General features: G+C 57.5%; 3 protein-coding genes across 3 annotated transcripts; 1 reads left to right on the top strand and 2 right to left on the bottom strand.

The window, feature by feature from the left end:
• Window positions 1-540: 540 nt before the first annotated feature.
• On the bottom strand, window positions 541-5,261 carry ENH_00048400 (TPR domain-containing protein, putative; the record flags this gene model as incomplete). The annotated part of the gene is made up of 5 exons (XM_013581171.1): window positions 541-691; window positions 1,698-1,880; window positions 2,260-2,357; window positions 2,591-2,678; window positions 2,863-5,261. 5 exons carry the CDS (start codon window positions 5,259-5,261, stop codon window positions 541-543), a joined length of 2,919 nt encoding a protein of 972 aa, XP_013436625.1.
• Window positions 5,262-6,227: 966 nt separating this feature from the next.
• Window positions 6,228-13,578, top strand: ENH_00048390 (hypothetical protein, conserved; the record flags this gene model as incomplete). Its single annotated transcript, XM_013581170.1, has 12 exons — window positions 6,228-7,076; window positions 7,813-7,903; window positions 8,122-8,257; window positions 8,639-8,727; window positions 8,957-9,108; window positions 9,333-9,457; window positions 9,679-10,453; window positions 10,694-11,266; window positions 11,464-11,577; window positions 11,948-12,166; window positions 12,706-13,006; window positions 13,241-13,578. 12 exons carry the CDS (start codon window positions 6,228-6,230, stop codon window positions 13,576-13,578), a joined length of 3,762 nt encoding a protein of 1,253 aa, XP_013436624.1.
• A 274-nt stretch (window positions 13,579-13,852) lies between these two features.
• On the bottom strand, window positions 13,853-14,164 carry ENH_00048380 (hypothetical protein; the record flags this gene model as incomplete). The annotated part of the gene is made up of 1 exon (XM_013581169.1): window positions 13,853-14,164. The coding sequence occupies one exon, from the start codon at window positions 14,162-14,164 to the stop codon at window positions 13,853-13,855; it is 312 nt and encodes a 103-aa protein (XP_013436623.1).
• Window positions 14,165-15,503: the final 1,339 nt, after the last annotated feature.

Genomic DNA, 15,503 nt, shown 5'->3' with positions numbered 1-15,503 from the left:
AAACCCTAAACCCTAGTTCTAAACACTTCAAAAAGCGCAGTTGTATTTGAACTGCCAAGACTCAGTGTTTCTGGCCACCAACTCGGACCCTCTGGGGAACTTCAAACCGGAGCGCTAAACCCTAAACCCTAAACCCTAAACCCTGGAGGTCTTCTTAGGGGATGCCCCTCGGTGTCTCGATGACTGCGCTGAAATCTAAACCCTAAACCCTAAACCCTAAACCCTAAACCTAAAGGAGAGCGCAAGGCAAGAAGACCCCAGCGTGAGACTGCTGGTAAGCGCCTAGGGCTGGAGTCCGAGGCGATTAGGGTTTAGGGTTTAGGGTTTAGGGTTTGAGGCGATGCAGAAATGGGCGGGAGCTGGCACAATGGTTGCTGCTGTTGCTGCTGCCTGCGGGCAGCAGCCGACACTTATGGGGAAACCCTCGGAGCAGATGAAGCGTTTGCTGCTCGAAACCCTCGGTGACAAACCCTAAACCCTAAACCCTAAACCCTAAACCCTAATTCTGCAGCCTCTAAGCCTTACGCCGTCGCTCGCCTGTCAGCCCTCAGCTTTGCATTTCTCCCTGGATGCTGAGATAGGCAAAAGCTGCTCCCCACGCTGCTGTTCTTGCTGCTGCTGCCGTTGCTGCTGCTGCTGCTGCTGCTGCTGCTGCTGTTGCTGCTGCTGCTGCTGCTCAGCTGGGGAGAGCCTGGACAAGGTGCTAGTGGTGGGGGACTCTTTAGTGACAGATATCGCTTTTGCTGCTGCTGCTGCTATTCCGAGCTGCTTGTGTCTCACGGGGGTTACTGACGGGCTGCTGCTGCGGCGGGCCTTTGCTGCTGCTGCAGCAGACAGCAGCAGCAGCAGCGGCGGCAGCAAAGAGCAGCAGCAACCCAAGACTGCTCTCCCCAACTTCATAATTGACACTGCAGCAAACCTCTGCCCTGTCCTTGCATGCAATGGCGAGGACTCACAGCAGCAGCAGCAGCAGCAGCAGCAGCGGGGAGAGCAGCAGCAGCAGCAGCAGTGTGAGCAGCAGCAGCAGCAGTGAGAGCAGCAGCAGCTCTGTCTGCAGCTGCAGCAGCAGCAAACCTGCATGCCCTCTGGAAGCAAATAAAACTTTGAGGGCAAAACTGAAATGGTCTTTGCTGCGGTGTACATACACCGGGCGCACATACACCGTAAATTTGAGGTGTACATACACCTGCAGGACCTGTTGTTGTTGTTGCTGCTGCTGCTGCTGCTGCAGCAGCAGCAGCAGCAGCAGCGAAAGGTTTGCCTCGCGGCTCGTGGGCGTGAGGGTTTGAGGCCTACGCGTCGCTGTTGTCTTGAAAGTTTAAAACTATTCGCTGTTTTAGGGTTTAGGGTTTAGCGCAGCCCGCAGGCGCGCCCCCGGCTTGCAGCTCCCTCCGCCTCGAGGGCTCCGCTTAGGGTTTAGGGTTTGCGTTTTAGGGTTTAGGGTTTGCGTTTTAGGGGATGGAAAGAATGGCGGAGGCTCTCGCGCGGAGGGTTTGGAGGCACCTAGGGTTTAGGGTTTAGGGTTTAGGGTTTAGTTGAAGGGCGCAGTCGCTGCTGGCAGCTCGGAAGCCCGCAGGCTTGCTGCGGCTGAGGGTTTAGGGTTTAGGGTTTGCGGAGGGCTGGGCGCTGCGCGGGAAGCGCGCGGAGCCAGCTAGGGTTTAGGGTTTAGGGTTTAGGGTTTAGGGTTTTGCTGGAACTGGATGTTGTAGCTGCCGGTCTGAGGGTTTTGTTCGACTTTGAAGTTGTCCAAAGATAATCCAACTTTTCCCAAAACGAAATTTCCCAAATCTTTTAATTTTGAAATCATTTCTTCTTTTTCTTTTTCGAACTGCTGCTCGCTCTCGCGCTTCACGCGACGCAGCTCCGACCCGTAACTCTCCCTGCGCAAACCCTAAACCCTAAACCCTAAACCCTAAACCCTAAACCCTAGACCCTAGACCCTAAACCCTGAACCCTAAGCCCAGGAGGCTAAACCCTGAACCTTTGACCCTGAACACTAGACCCTGAGCCCTAAACCCTGAACCCTAGACCCTAAACACTAAACCCTGAACCCTAAACCCTAGACCCTGGACACTAAACCCTAAACCCTGAAACCCTAAACCCTAAACCCTAGGCCGCCGAGGAGGGCTGCTGGCGAACATTTGGGCGAGGGCAGCAACGCTGGAAGCAGAGACTTGGGACGTCCAGGCTGCCTAGGGTTTAGGGACTAGGGTTTAGGGTTTAGGGACGAGGGTTTAGGGTTTAGGGTTTAGGGTTTACGCTAGTTTGGGGTCCAGCTCGATGGCCTTGTTTAAATCGCTGAGGGCTTCATGCCACTTCTTCTTCCCCTCATAGCCCCGGAAGCGCCGCAAGTAACCCTACACACACAAACCCTAAACCCTAAACCCTAAACCCTAAACCCTAAACCCTAAACCCTAGCACTGTGGCGCTGCGGCTCTACTTGCTGCAGGCGTTTGCTGCTGCACTTTCTGCCGACTCGTGGATGCCGCGGGTTTCGAAGCCGCGGCCTGAGTCTGAAAATTAGGGTTTAGGGTTTAGGGTTTACCTTTGCGTAGTTTGGGGGTTTAGGGTTTTAGGGTTTAGGGTTTACCTTTGCGTAGTTAGGGTTTGCGCGGATGGCGTCTGTGCTGTCCGCGACGGCCAAGTCAAACGCCCCGTAGTGCAGATGGCACAAAGCCCTGCAGCAGCAGCAGCAGCAGCAGCAGCAGCAGCAGCAGCAAAGAGCAGCAAGGTTTGTAACTAGCAGCAGAAGCAAACGAAGGGCAGCAAAGGCAAATCCGTGTGCAGCAGCAGCAGCAGCAGCAAAGAGCAGCAAGCTAGATAACGTGCAGCAAAAACAAAATGAGGGAAATAAAAGCAAACTCATGCGCAGCAGCAGCAGCAGCAGCAGCAGCTCCAGCAGCAGCAGCAGCAGCTTGCCTGTTGCTCTTGAGAACTGCATGCATCTCGTCAAGCTTCTGCACCTGCTGCAGCAGCTGCCGGTACAGCAGCAAATCTTTCTCTGGCAGCAAATGAGCAGCAGGGTGCTCCCGCGGGTCTTGCTGCTGCTGCTGCTCCCCTTGCTGCTGCTGCTGCTGCTGCTGCTGCTGTTCCTCTTGCTGCTGCTGCTGTTCCTCTTGCTGCTGCTGCTGTTCTTTCTCGCCATTTTCTCCCCCCGCCTCCTGCTGCCCCTGCTCCTCCTCGCACCGCTGCTGCTGCTGCTGCTGCTGCTGCTGCTGCTGCTGCTGCTGCTGCTGCTGCTGCTGCTGCTGCTGCTGCTCCGCGCGGATCTCGAGGGCGTCTAGCTGGGCCTCCACTTCTTCAGTTTCTTTTTCTAATTTGTTAATTGCTGCTGCATACAACTGCAGCGCAGCAGAAACTTTTCCACTTTTGAATTCACAATTTCCCCTTTCTTTCAGTTCTGCTGCTGTCAGCTGCTCCTCTGCTTCCTCTCCGTCCAGCTCCTCGAACCGCGGCGCTGCTGCTGCTGCTGCTGCTGCTGCTGCTGCTGCTGCTGCTGCGTCCGCTGCTGCTGCTGCTGGCTCCGCTGCTGCCTCGGCTGCGTGCGGCAGCGGGGCCTCCGTTGCTGCAGTGGAAGGCTGCGTTGAGTCTGTGTCTGCTTCCTGCTGCTGCTGCTGCTGCTGCTGCTGCTGCTGCTGCTCGTCTTCGCAACGGACATCCCCTATGAGTGTCACTCCACTCAGCAGCTCAGCTGTGCTCTTTGCTGCTGCTGCTGCTGCTGCTGCTGCTGCATCTGCTGCTTCTGCTGCTACATCCGCGGCAGCGTCAGGCTCCATATCCGCGGCGGGAGCTGCTGCAGCAGCAATCGCTGCATCTGCTGCTGCTGCTGCTGCTGCTGTGTTTTCTGCTGCCGCAGCAAGCGGCTGCACAGCTTCTGCGGCTGCTGCTGCGTCTGCTGCTGCATCTGCGAGCTCCTCCGCTGCTGCTGGCGTTGCTGCTGCTGCGTCAGCTGCTGCTGCGTCAGCTGCTGCTGCGTCAGCCGCTGCTGCGTCAGCTGCTGCTGCGTCAGCTGCTGCTGCGTCAGCTGCTGCTGCGTCAACTGCTGCTGCGTCAGCTGCTGCTGCGTCAGCTGCTGCTGTGTCAGCTGCTGCTGCTGCTGCATCCTCCGAAAGGGCAGCAGCAGGAGCGGCAGCCGGGCTTTGTGCTGCTGCTGCTGCGCGAGCTACAGAGGCAACTGAATCTGCTGCTGCAGTTGCGTGTGCAGCAGCTGCTGCAGTTGCTGCTGCTGCCTCAGCAGCTGCTTGGATGCTTTCAGCTGCGACAGATGCAGCTGCTGCTGCTTCTCCTGCAGCATGAGCAGCAGCAACAGTCTGTGCAGCAACTGGAAGGTTCATCCCTGCTGCTGCTGCTGCTGCTGCTGTTGCTGCTGCTGTTGATGCCGCTTGTCCGGCTGCTGCTTCAGCATCGGAGGCGGCGTCAACAGCAGCAACAGCAGACTCAGCAGCAACAGCGACTGCAGCAGCAGCAGCAGCACCCTGCGTGGCTGCTGCTTCCATAACAATGGCCTCTGCCTCAGCAGCAACTTCGTCTGCATTCGTTGCTGCTACTGCTGCTGCTGCTGCAGTTGCTGCCGCCACTTCTGCCGTTGCTGCTGCTGTTGCTGCCTCTGCTGCTGCTGCGAGGCTGTGCGCCACACGTGCTGCTGCACTAGCAGCGCTGCTGGGCGAGTTGTGTGCAGCACAGTCTTGCTGCTGCTGCTGCTGCTGTTGCTGCTGCTGCTGCTGCTGCTGCGCTTGCTCACCCGTGTCTGCGGCCTCGCACTGCGGCTGCAGCTTGTAGGGGCCCAAATCTGCTGCTGCTTTCACTGCTGCATCTGCTGCAGCTGCTGCCGCCCTGGCAGCAGCAGCACGGGCAGCAGCAGCAGAAGATGCTGCTGCTGAGCTGTTTTGCTGCTGCAGAGAGTCTTCCTCTGCTTCAGACTGTGAAGAGTCTGTTTCGCCTCGGCTGCTGCCATAGCATGCGTCCTCGGCTGCTGCTGCTGCTGCTGCTGCAGAGCGGCGCCTGCGAGCCTTGCCACTGCTGCTGTTGGCGCTGCTGCTGCTGCTGCTGCTGCTGCTGGAGGCCACTTTGTCGTGCGGATGCTGCTGAGTGTCCCGGTGCTGCTCCTGCAGCACCTCTCCCTGTCGCTGCTGCTGCTGCTTCTGCTGCTGCTGCTGCTGTTGCTGCGCTGCAGCTTGTCTAGTCAGCCGACTCGGCCGCCGCAGCAGCCAACTCGCTGCTGCTGCCAAAGGCAGCAGCACCAAAAGCAGCAGCAGCAACATGCTAAATAGGGACCCTATGAAAGGTAAGAATCGGAATGTCACTCCTGTAGCCGTTGCTGCTGCTGCTGCTGCTGCTGCTGCTGCTGCTCGAGCCGGGAGGGTACTGATGTAACGGCGACAGCTGCAGCAACGACAGCAAGAGTGGCTGCAGCAGCAGCTGCAGCAGCAACAGCTGCCACCGGAAACAGCAGCAGCAGATAGGAAAACCACCGACTCAAGGCGTCTGCCTGTAAGTTAGTGTGAAAGCTGCTTGAGCTTCAGTTTGCTGCTGCTGCTGCTGCTGCTGCTGTTGCTGCTCTTGTTACTGCTAGTGCGGGTGCTACACAGTGAGAACATCAATTTGCAGCTTTCGGCTGTTCCTGTTTATTAAATACAAATTAGAACAGCCCGCATTGGTTGTGAGACAAGCTGCTGCTGCAGCAGCAGCGGCGGCCTGTTGCTGCTGCTGCGCGCTGCAGCTGCTGCGGCGGCTGCAGCCACGGCAGCAGCTGCAGCAGCTGCTGCTGGAGCCGTAGCCTCGATCCAGGGCATGCAGCAGCAGCAGCAGCAGCAGCCCCATTCTCCGTTTTTATTAATTTTTTCGGTGTTTTCTTTTGTCAGACCTTATCGCCACTGCATTCCTATAGTGCGTGCAGCGCAGCAGCAGCGGCAGCAGCAGGTTCCCACTACTGCTGCTGCTGCTGCTGTGAGCCTCACGTCTGCAGCGGGAACGGCGCCATTAGACAGCATAATCTTCGTTAACAACAGCAGCAGAAGCAGCAGCAGCAACAGCAGCAACCGTTCTCTGCAGATCGGCGCTCTGAGCTGCTGTTGCTGCTGCTGCTGCTGCTGCAGCATGCATCGAGTCGTATGCGCTCCTTAGGAGGCACACTGTAGCGCTTGCTGCAGCGCAGCAAGCCTTTGAAACCACGCAGCAGCAGCAGCAGCGCAGCAGCAGCAGCAACGACAGCAGTACGTTCACGAGCCATGCAGGCGGACCAGCAGCTGCCTGCTGCAGCAGGGCCGCCTGCTGCAATCGCAGCGCCGGGTGCAGCAGCAGCAGCAGCAGCAGCAGCAGCTCCTGCTTTAGGAGGGGCAGGAGGGGTACTGCCCGTAGCTGGGGCAGCGCTGCCTGCAGCAGCAGCAGCAGCACCAGCAGCAGCAGTAATGATGCCAGGGATGCAGCCGACGGAGCTGCCTGCTGCCTCACAAGATGCAGCAGCAACAGCAGCAGCAGCAGCTGCTGCTGCTCAAAGAGCTGCTGCACTGCCTAGCCGGCTCTCGCAGCTTTTCCCAGCAGCAGCAGCAACGCTGCAGCACTTTGTAATGAACGTTGATCGTTTTGCTGAGGGCCCCGGCAGCAGCAGCAGCAGCAGCAGCAGCAGCAGCAGCGTCAGCTGCATGAGCGTCAGCAGCAACGGCAGTGCAGCAACTGAGGAAGTGTCAGAGCGGCTAGCAGCAGCTCGCCGCTGCGCAGTGGCGCTGCAGCAGATAACAGCAGCAGACGGAGCAGCAGCAGCAGCAGCAGCAGCAGCAGCAGCAGCGGGAACTGCAGCAGGTGAGGGCGTGGGGAGCTTCGGCTACGAAAACGCAGCAGCAGCAGCAGCAGCAGAAGCAGCTGCGCTGCTGCTGCCTGCCGTGCTGCAGCTGCTGCAGCGCGTACAGATCGGGCAGCAGGAAGGGGAGCCGCATGCGCTGCGGCAGCAGCTGCTGCTGCTGCTGCGGGCCTTAGCTGTTCCTGCTGCTGCTCCCCTCGTTCTATCGCCGCAGCAGCTTGCTGTTTTGACGCAGCAGCAGCAGCAGCAGCTGCTGGACAACCACGCAATGCTGCTGCCGGTAAGCCAAGGCCCCGCGCCACCTCTAAAACCGCTGCTGCTGCTGCTGCTGCTGCTGCTACTGCTGCTGCTGCTGTTGTTGCTGCACGTACAGCCGCAGCAGCAGCAGCAGCAGCATCCCCAGTTTATGGCTGCTGCTGCTGCTGCTGCTGCTGCTGCTGCTTCTTGCACTAGTCTGTCTGCGGGAAGTCCCCCGCAGCTGTGGGGCCCGCCTGGTGTTGGCCGTTGCTGCTGCTGCGGCGGCTTCGCTGCTGCTGCCCCACCGCCGCCGCTGCTGCTGCTGCTGCTGCTGCTGCTGCTGCTGCTGCTGCTGCAGCGGCTGTGGAGCGGCTGCCTCCGCAGCATCGGCGGAGAATGCGAAGAATGCGCAGTTCGGTGTTTGGCAGCTTTGATTGAAATTGCAAAATATGTCAAAGACCCTCAGGGCCTCGCGCCCGAACTCGTCACGCACACTCTGCCCCCCGTAAACCCTAAACCCTAAACCCTAAACCCTAAACCCTAAACCCTAAACCCTAAACCCTAAACCCTCGACTCGGGCGTCGTGCGGGGGGCCGGGTTAGAAGCGGACGGGGGCGCGCAGCAGGAAGTTTTGCGCACTCTGCGCCGCCCCAAACCCTAAACCCTAAACCCTAAACCCTAAACCCTCAGGCCAGCCGTCCGCATACCCAGGACACTGAGGGGTTTGCTGTTGACGCGTGCTGCTGCTGCTGCTGCTGCTGCTGCTGCTGCTGCTGCAGATATATGAGAAGTTGATTGAGGCGATAGAGCGCCAAGTGGAGACTTACAAACAAACTGGGGTGCTGCCAAAGCCAGGGGAGCTGCCGCTAGGTAGCTGCTGCTGCTGCTGTTGCTGCTGCTGCTGCTGTTGTGCTGCTGCTGTGGCTGCGTTAGCTGCTGCTGCTGTCGCTGCACTAGCTGCTGCTGCTGTTGCTGCTGTGTTTTTCACCCGTGTGTCCGGGACTTTCGCCTCTGCAGCTCACCTGCGGCCAAAGGGTCAGGCCTAGGGTTTAGGGTTTAGGGTTTAGGGTTTAGGGTTTGTGGTTTAGGGAGCGTGAAGAGAGAATACGGGCAGCTAACCCCCGCGCAGCTTTCTGTGCGGGTTGGGGGAGACGCGGCTTACTGCATCATAGCGCTAAACACTAAACTCAAAACCCTCAAAGTGTTTGAAATGCCCCAAAACGCGTAAACCCTAAACCCTAAACCCTAAACCCTAAACCCTAAACCCTAAAGCCAGAATCCAGGGGCCCGAACGCGAAACCCCCGCGCTCGAGGCCGTTATATTTAATGTGCCACATGCTGCAGTCATTCAGATGCTGGGAGATGCTTTAGGCCTACAAACCCTAAACCCTAAACCCTAAACCCTAAACCCTAAAGGAGAACGGAGGTTGACGGAGAACTGTTGCAGACTTAGGGCTCTCCATTCCGAAGGGCACTGCAGCAACAAAACCCTAAACCCTAAACTTTAAACCCTACATCCTAAACCCTCCTAAACTGCAACTTGTGCATAGAGACTGTGTTTCCCTCTTGCTGCTGCTGCTGCTGCTGCTGCTGCTGCTGCTGCAGGGTTTGTCTGGACTTGCTGCTGCGCTTCGTCGGCCTGGAGCTGCCGCCGGCCTTCTTGGCGGACCCAGCGACGGCCGAAGCCAGCAAAGGTGCTGCTGCTGCTGCTATTGCTGCTGCTGCTGTTGCTGTTGCTGCTGCTGCTGTTGTTGCTGCTGCTGCTGCTTCAATTACGTTTCGACCCGAATGCGTTTGGCGCGCTATTGCTGCTGCTGCTACTCCCGCTGCTGTTGGTTTGGCCTTGGCTGCTGCTGCACGGCGTGCCCGGTGCTGCGTACTTCATTGCTGCTGCTGCTGCTGCTGCTGCTGCTGCTGCTGCAGATTTGTTTCAGGCACAGAGCCGCATTCTGTTGTTTATTTGCTACCTGCTGAAGAACAGCGCCTCTGCCGACAGCAGCAGCAGCAGCAGCAGCAGCAGCAGCAGCGGGACGCTGGAAGCATTTACTGCAAAAGCCCTGCAGCAGCTGCCGCAGGTGATGGTTCGTTTGCTGCAGGCTCTCAAACCGCCGCTTTTCTTAAAGCGGAAAACAGTGCGCTAAACCCTAAACCCTAAACCCTAAACCCTAGATCCTCCGAAGGGTCTACGTGCGTTTGGCGGGTTTGCTCTGCCCCCAAGCCTTCAGGCCGCGTCGCCCAAGCCCTAAGCGCTAAACCCTAAACCCTAAACCCTAATTCGTGGTTTGCGGCCGCTGCGCAGGTGCACGAGGCAGCAAAACTACTTGCTGCTTCTCCTTTTGTGGGTTCGCTAACTCCCGTGGTGGAGCGGCTGATGTCTCTTGAGCTTTCAGTCTTCACGGAAAGAATTGACTCCTGTCTCCTCAGGTTAGGGTTTAGGGTTTAGGGTTTAGGGTTTAGGGTTTAGGGTTTGGAACTGGCCTGGAGGTTGAGGAGGCGCGGCTTAAAAGCTGTAACGACCTCCCGCCGGAGCTTGTCTGCACAGCGACTAGGCTCGGGTTTAGGGTTCAGGGTTTAGGGTTTAGGGTTTAGGGTTTAGGGTTTAGGGTTTAGGGTTTAGGGTTTACGGCGTGTGGTGTGCGGCTTAGGGTTTACACGATATGTCACCTGCATGACTTTTTGTTGATTTTCCCTTCCCCCATTTGCGTCTCTTTATCTTTGCTGCTGCGCGTGGCGCGCTGGAGCGGTTTGCTGCTGCTGCAGTCTCGGCCGCACTTGTCTGCAGCAGCAGCAGCAGCAGCGACAGCAGCAGCAGCAGCAGCTTTGAAGTCGTTTGAGGGCGGGAGCGGCGGCTCTTTCGACGCCGCAGCAGCAGCAGCAGCAGCAGCAGCAACTGCAGCAGCAGCAGCAGCAGATGTCGAAAAGAGCGGGGGCCTCGGCGGAGCAGCAGCAACAGGGGGGGGCCTCTTAGCTGTTTTGAGTATAAGACATTTAGTGGCAAAGTTGCTGAATTTCGTTTGTGACCTTGCTGTTAATAAGTACACAGATGCTGCTGCTGCTGCTGCAGAGGATGCTGCAGCAGAGCCAGCAGCACGCGCAGAAAGCGACCTCTCAGCAGCTGCTGATGCAGCAGCAGCAGCAGGGGCAGCAGCAGGAGCAGCAGCAGCAGACGCTGCAGCCGGTGATGCAGCAGCAGCAGCAGCAGCGCAAGGAAGAGCCCCAGGAGAGATGGACTCGGGCGTGGCAGTGGGTGATGCAGCTGTTGGTGCAGCAGCAAATGGCAGCAGCAGCAGCAGGCGCAGCAGCAGCAGCAGCAGCAAGGAGGCCGTTCAGCGCATGCAGCAGGAGACAATGGACTTGCTGCTGCTGGCGCTGCGCATTTTGTGTTCTTCTCTTATTGAGCTGCAGGAAGAGATTCCACACGTGAGGCATTGTAGGGTTTAGGGTTTAGGGTTTAGGGTTTAGGGTTTATTCGTCCTGTGGAGAGTCCACGTTGAGTGTTTAACATTGAGAGTGTATGGAGCTTGCATATTAGGTTTTAGGGTTTAGTGCTGGAGTTCTGCCGTTTGGAGGGTTTAGGGTTTAGGTTTTAGGGTTTAGGGTTTAGGGTGTAGGGTGTAGGGTTTAGGGTTTGCTGCTGGGTTCTGTGCACTTTGTGGGCAGATGCATGCAGCTGCATGCAGCGAAGGGCTCGAGGAGTCTGATAGCAGCAGCAGCACCAGCAGCAGCACCAGCAGCAGCATGAGCAGCAGCAGCAGCAGCAGCAGCAGAGCCGTGCACTTTTACCCTCCAGCGGTGCCTTTGCCGGGGGCAGTGGGCTCTTCAGGGGGCCCAGCAGGCGCAGCAGCAGCAGCAGCTGCTGCTGCTGCTGCTAAGCCGCTGTCGCCGCAGCAGCAGCAAGTGTATCAGTCATTTCTAAGAGAGACAAAAAGCTTTTTGCGCAGCACTTGCATCGCGCTGCGGTGTTTGGTTTATCAAATAGTGGTGCTGCCGCTGCAGCAGCAGCAGCGGCGGCTGCAGCAGCAGCAGCAGCAGCAGCAGGGCAGGGCCTCGTCCGTAGCAGCTTCAGCAGCCTCAGCTGGCAGCAGCAACAACAGCAGCAGCAGCAGCAGCAGCAGAAGAGCTTCTTTTGATGTGCGGCTGCTGCCCCAGGGACAAATGCTGCCTCCTGGCTACAGGGCGCTGCTGACTGAGGCCTTTTACGCAACTGTGGGAAGCGCCTTAACCTACGCCAAAGTAAACCCTAAACCCCAAACCCTAAACCCTAAACCCTAAACCCTAGACTCTAGACACTGGAGTCTACGCTGCAGCGTCTGCACCTTCCTCCACCGTGTGCGGCTTTTCCGTGGGGTTTTGGCTGCTCGCCTTCGAGCAAGGGTTTAGGATTTAGGGTTTAGGGTTTAGGGTTTAGGGTTTAGGGTTTGTGGCTGCAGTGTTTTGCCTACGCCGCCACCACAAGGCTTCAGCACCATGTAGAAGAGGGCGGCATCGGCTGCACCTTGATTGCGTTGCCTCCAACTTACCCGCTGACAGGGGCACTCTTCAAGGTTAGGGTTTAGGGTTTAGGGTTTGGGGTTTTGGGTTTGGGGTTTGGGGTTTAGGGTTTGGGGTCTAGGGTTTAGGGATTGGATCTCTCTGGGCCGCTTCCTCACCTTGGGCAGCGATGTGCCTCATGACTCCTTGCGCGTTGAGGCTTGACGGCCAAGGGTTTAGGGTTTAGGGTTTAGGGTTTAGGGTTTAGGGTTTGAGCGTAGGATATAGCGCTTAGGGTTTAAGGTTGAGTCTCTAGGGTTTGGACGCAGAGCACCCGAATGCGGTGTAGACCTACCCTGCAGGGCCTCGGACTTAGGGTTTAGGGTTTAGGGTTTAGGGTTTAGGGTTTAGGGTTTAGGGTTTAGGGTTTAGGGTTTGTCGCAGGGCATTCCGGAGGCGGTGGAGGTGTTGGGGCTGAACGTGGCGCAGGTGGAGGAAAAGGAACTTCTGGAGTTGGCCTCTTCAGCTTTGGCTTTTTTGCATCCTGCAGACACAGCAGGTTTTGCTGCTGAAAATGCTGCTGCGCTGCAGCAGCTAGTTGTCACTTACCCGCAGTGCGTTGCGCTGCTGCAGTTCTTCCTGGGCCACCAGCACACCAGCAAGGTGAGCCCTAGGGTTTAGGGTTTAGGGTTTAGGGTTTAGGCTCGCGGGGGGTGAATGGTTTGGGGAGTCTAGGGTTTAGGCTTTGGGGTTTGGCTGGGGATTCCAGCCCCAGCGGGCTCAGGGTGACCCCAGGCGTCTACGTTACGAGGGTTTAGGGTCTAGGGTTTAGGGTTTAGGGTTTAGGGTTTAGGGTGTAGCGAGCTTCTAAGCTTAGACGCCATCAGGTCCAATTCACGGGGGGTCTCCGGCTGCGCTGCATTGCCTGTTTGAAAGGGTTTATTAGGGTTTAGAGGGGGTTTGGGGTTTATGAGGCTTATTAGGGTTTAGCGTGTTTTAGGGTTTACTTTTGTGCATTAGGGTTTAGGGTTTTGTGGGGTTTGTGTGGGCGCGCTGGGGCTCGTGAGGGTTTGCTTCGGCTGATTCGGGTTAAGGGAGTTCTTCTAGAGCTAAATGGAGCTGTTTAGAGTCTAGGGTTTAAGATTTAGGGTTTAGGGTTTAGGTTTTAGGGTTTAGGGTTTAGGGTTTAGGGTTGTGCGCAGACCTTTGCGTGGGCCTTTCTGGAATACTTAACCCCTCGGCTTTCTTTGCTGCGGGAGCGGCGTGCTGCGCTGCTGCCGCCGATGCTGCCGCAGCGCAACAAGTTCATTCCTTGCATGCGCAGTGTCAGCAGCAGCAGCAGCAGCAGCAGCAGCAGCAGCAGCAGCGGCAACAGCCAGAGCGATGAAGTCCTCCTCGAGGTGTACAGACAGTTCGATGGATCTTCTCAACTCTCTTCTCAAGCTCAAACAAGCGACTTGCTTATGCTGCCTTTAGAAATGCAGGTCCCCATAGCAGGCCAAGGTCAGGGTTTAGGGTTTAGGGTTTAGGGTTTAGGGTTTGCGGTTTGGGGTTTGGGGTTTGGGGTTTAGAGTTTGGGGTTTAGGGTTTAGGGTTTGGGATTTAGGGTTTATTCGCCGCGCCGCCCTCCATAGCTCAGGCGTGAGTGCCTAGTTCAGGAGCGTCGCAGCAACTGCCTCGGAACTCCAGGGTTTAGGGTTTAGGGTTTAGGGTTTAGGGTTTTTGTGTTGTGTGCAGGGGTTTTGTGTTTAATGCCATTTCCCCACATATCAGCGCAGCTTGTGGGGCCCTCGCAGGCCCCCGATGCTGCTGCTACTTGTTCGCGGCACGCGTGGCAGCGTCTGTGCGCAGCACGTTCTGCTGCTGCTGCTGCTGCTGCTGCTGCAGTGGGCGGCGCGGCCTGCGCCTGCAGCAGCACCAGCAGCAGCACCTGCTGCTGCAGCAACACGGGGGGGAGGCCTCAAAGGCAACTCGGACTTTCGAAGCAGCTGCTTTTTGCGGTGGACATTTTCGACAAGCCAGATGCAGTGGCAGCAGAAGAAGCCTACAAGGCCAGCGCAAGCCCTAAACCCTAATTTCTAAACCCTAAACCCTAATTTCTAAACCCTAAACCCTCATTTCTCAAAGCAGCTGCTGCTGCACACATTCCCGAGATTCTCCGGCGCACCCACAAGCCCATTGACAGCGTCGCAAACCCTACACCACACGCACAAGCTCCAAAGTTGAGGGTTTAGGGTTTAGGGTTTAGGGTTTAGGGTTTACGCCGCAGGTCTGCGACCCTGTGCTTGACGCTGCAATACTTCGTGGGGCCTCGCGGGTGCCGGACAGCGCGCAGCAGAGCATTATGAATCACCAGGATCTGCAGGCGGTGTGTTGCTGCTGCTGCTGCTGCTGCTGTTGCTGTTGCTGCTGCTGTTGTTGCAGGTGCTGCTGCTGCAGGTGCTGAGGGGATGTGGCTGCATTGTTGCTGCGGTCATTGCTGCTGCCCTGCGTGTAGCGTTGCCGCTGCTGCTGCTGCTGCTGCTGGAATGACCGCTGCAGCTGTTGAAACTGCTGTTGCTGCTGCTGCAACAATGAGCTGCGCTGTGTGGAGCTATCGTTGCAGCAAGCTTTACTGCTGCAGCTTTCCTGGTACTGCTGCTGCTGCTGCTGCAGGCGCATGCGTCAACGATCCTGCACCTACCTGAGGTCTGCTGCAGCTCTGGCAGCAGCAGCATTAGCCCCCACGCGCCAGACTTTGCTGCTGCAGCAGCAGCAAGCAGTTTCTCTGAAATGTCTCCTCGTCTCTCCCGCCTAGGGCTGGAAAAGCTGCTGCTGCAGCAGCAGCAGCACCAGTGCATTTACCCTTCCAGCTTCCTGCCTCAGTACTACGGCAAAGACCGTTGCTGCTGCTGCGCTTGCACGGAAGCCGCTGCTGCTGCTGCTGCTGCAGGCCCTGCAGCAGCATCAGCTGTGGCTGCTGCTGCTCCAATCTGCCCGCAGCAGCAGAAACCCGGCTGCCGCTGCGGCCGCTGCTCCCCGCTGCTCCCGCAGCCAACGCAGCACACTGCTGCTGCTGCTGCAGCAGCACAGATGGTGCAGCGGATGTTGCAGCTGCGCAGCGCGAGCGAGCCCAGCGTGAACTCTTCTGGGGCAAAGCCTACAGCAGCAGCAGCAGCAGCAGCAGCTTCTGCAGCAGCAGCAGCAGCAGCAGCAGCAACTGCTACGTGGCCCTTTCCCCCTGTGACACCTTGGGAGGGCCCCAGCACTTATATTGACACAGGCGACATATGCCCTGGAGAGGACGGGCTGCTGCAGGCCGGCACAGGTACCAAACCCTAAACCCTAAACCCTAAACCCTAAACCCTAAACCCTAAGGTAATTGGAGCTCAGCTAGCGGTCTGCAATTTGGCGCTGTTGAGGTTAGTGTGCAGCAATCAGGGCTTACGGGTCACGACCAAGGGTCAGGGCTTGAGGTTTAGGGTTTAGGGTTTAGGGTTTAGGGTTAGGGGTTAAGCGTTTAGGGATTGGCGTTTAGGGTTCAGGGTTTAGATTTTAGGGTTTAGGGTTTGTGTTATGGAATAGGGTTTTGCCGCATGAGCCCTGTGGCGTCGCTAGTGCGGCTCTTTCGTTACTTGCTGAAGGCGGTGGTTGGCTGCAGAGACTGCGAAGCTACTCTCGTAAACCCTAAACCCTAAACCCTAAACCCTAAACCTGAGTTATAGCCTGAGTGTTTGCCGCGTCTAAACCCTAAACCCTAAATTCAACTCCCGTGCTGTTGGCTTGTGCGCGGCTAGCGTTCGGCGCCGCGGCCCCTCAAGCCTTAACCCGAAACCCTTGTAAACCCCAAACCCTCGCAAACCCTAAACCCCCGCAAACCCTAAACCCCCGCAAACCCTAAACCCTTCTCCGTGGCTTGCCTCAGGCTTACCCCTTTCTGCAGCAAATTTGCAGAGGCAGCGCTCACCTCGCAAGCATCAGCAACTTTTCCCATGTGCTGCTGGGTTTGCTGAGGGTTTTT

This window comes from Eimeria necatrix, genomic scaffold, assembly GCF_000499385.1.
Source record: "Eimeria necatrix Houghton genomic scaffold, Enh_scaff375, whole genome shotgun sequence".
Classification (NCBI taxonomy): Eukaryota; Apicomplexa; class Conoidasida; order Eucoccidiorida; family Eimeriidae; genus Eimeria; species Eimeria necatrix.
This window is presented reverse-complemented; position numbering and strand designations above follow the sequence as displayed.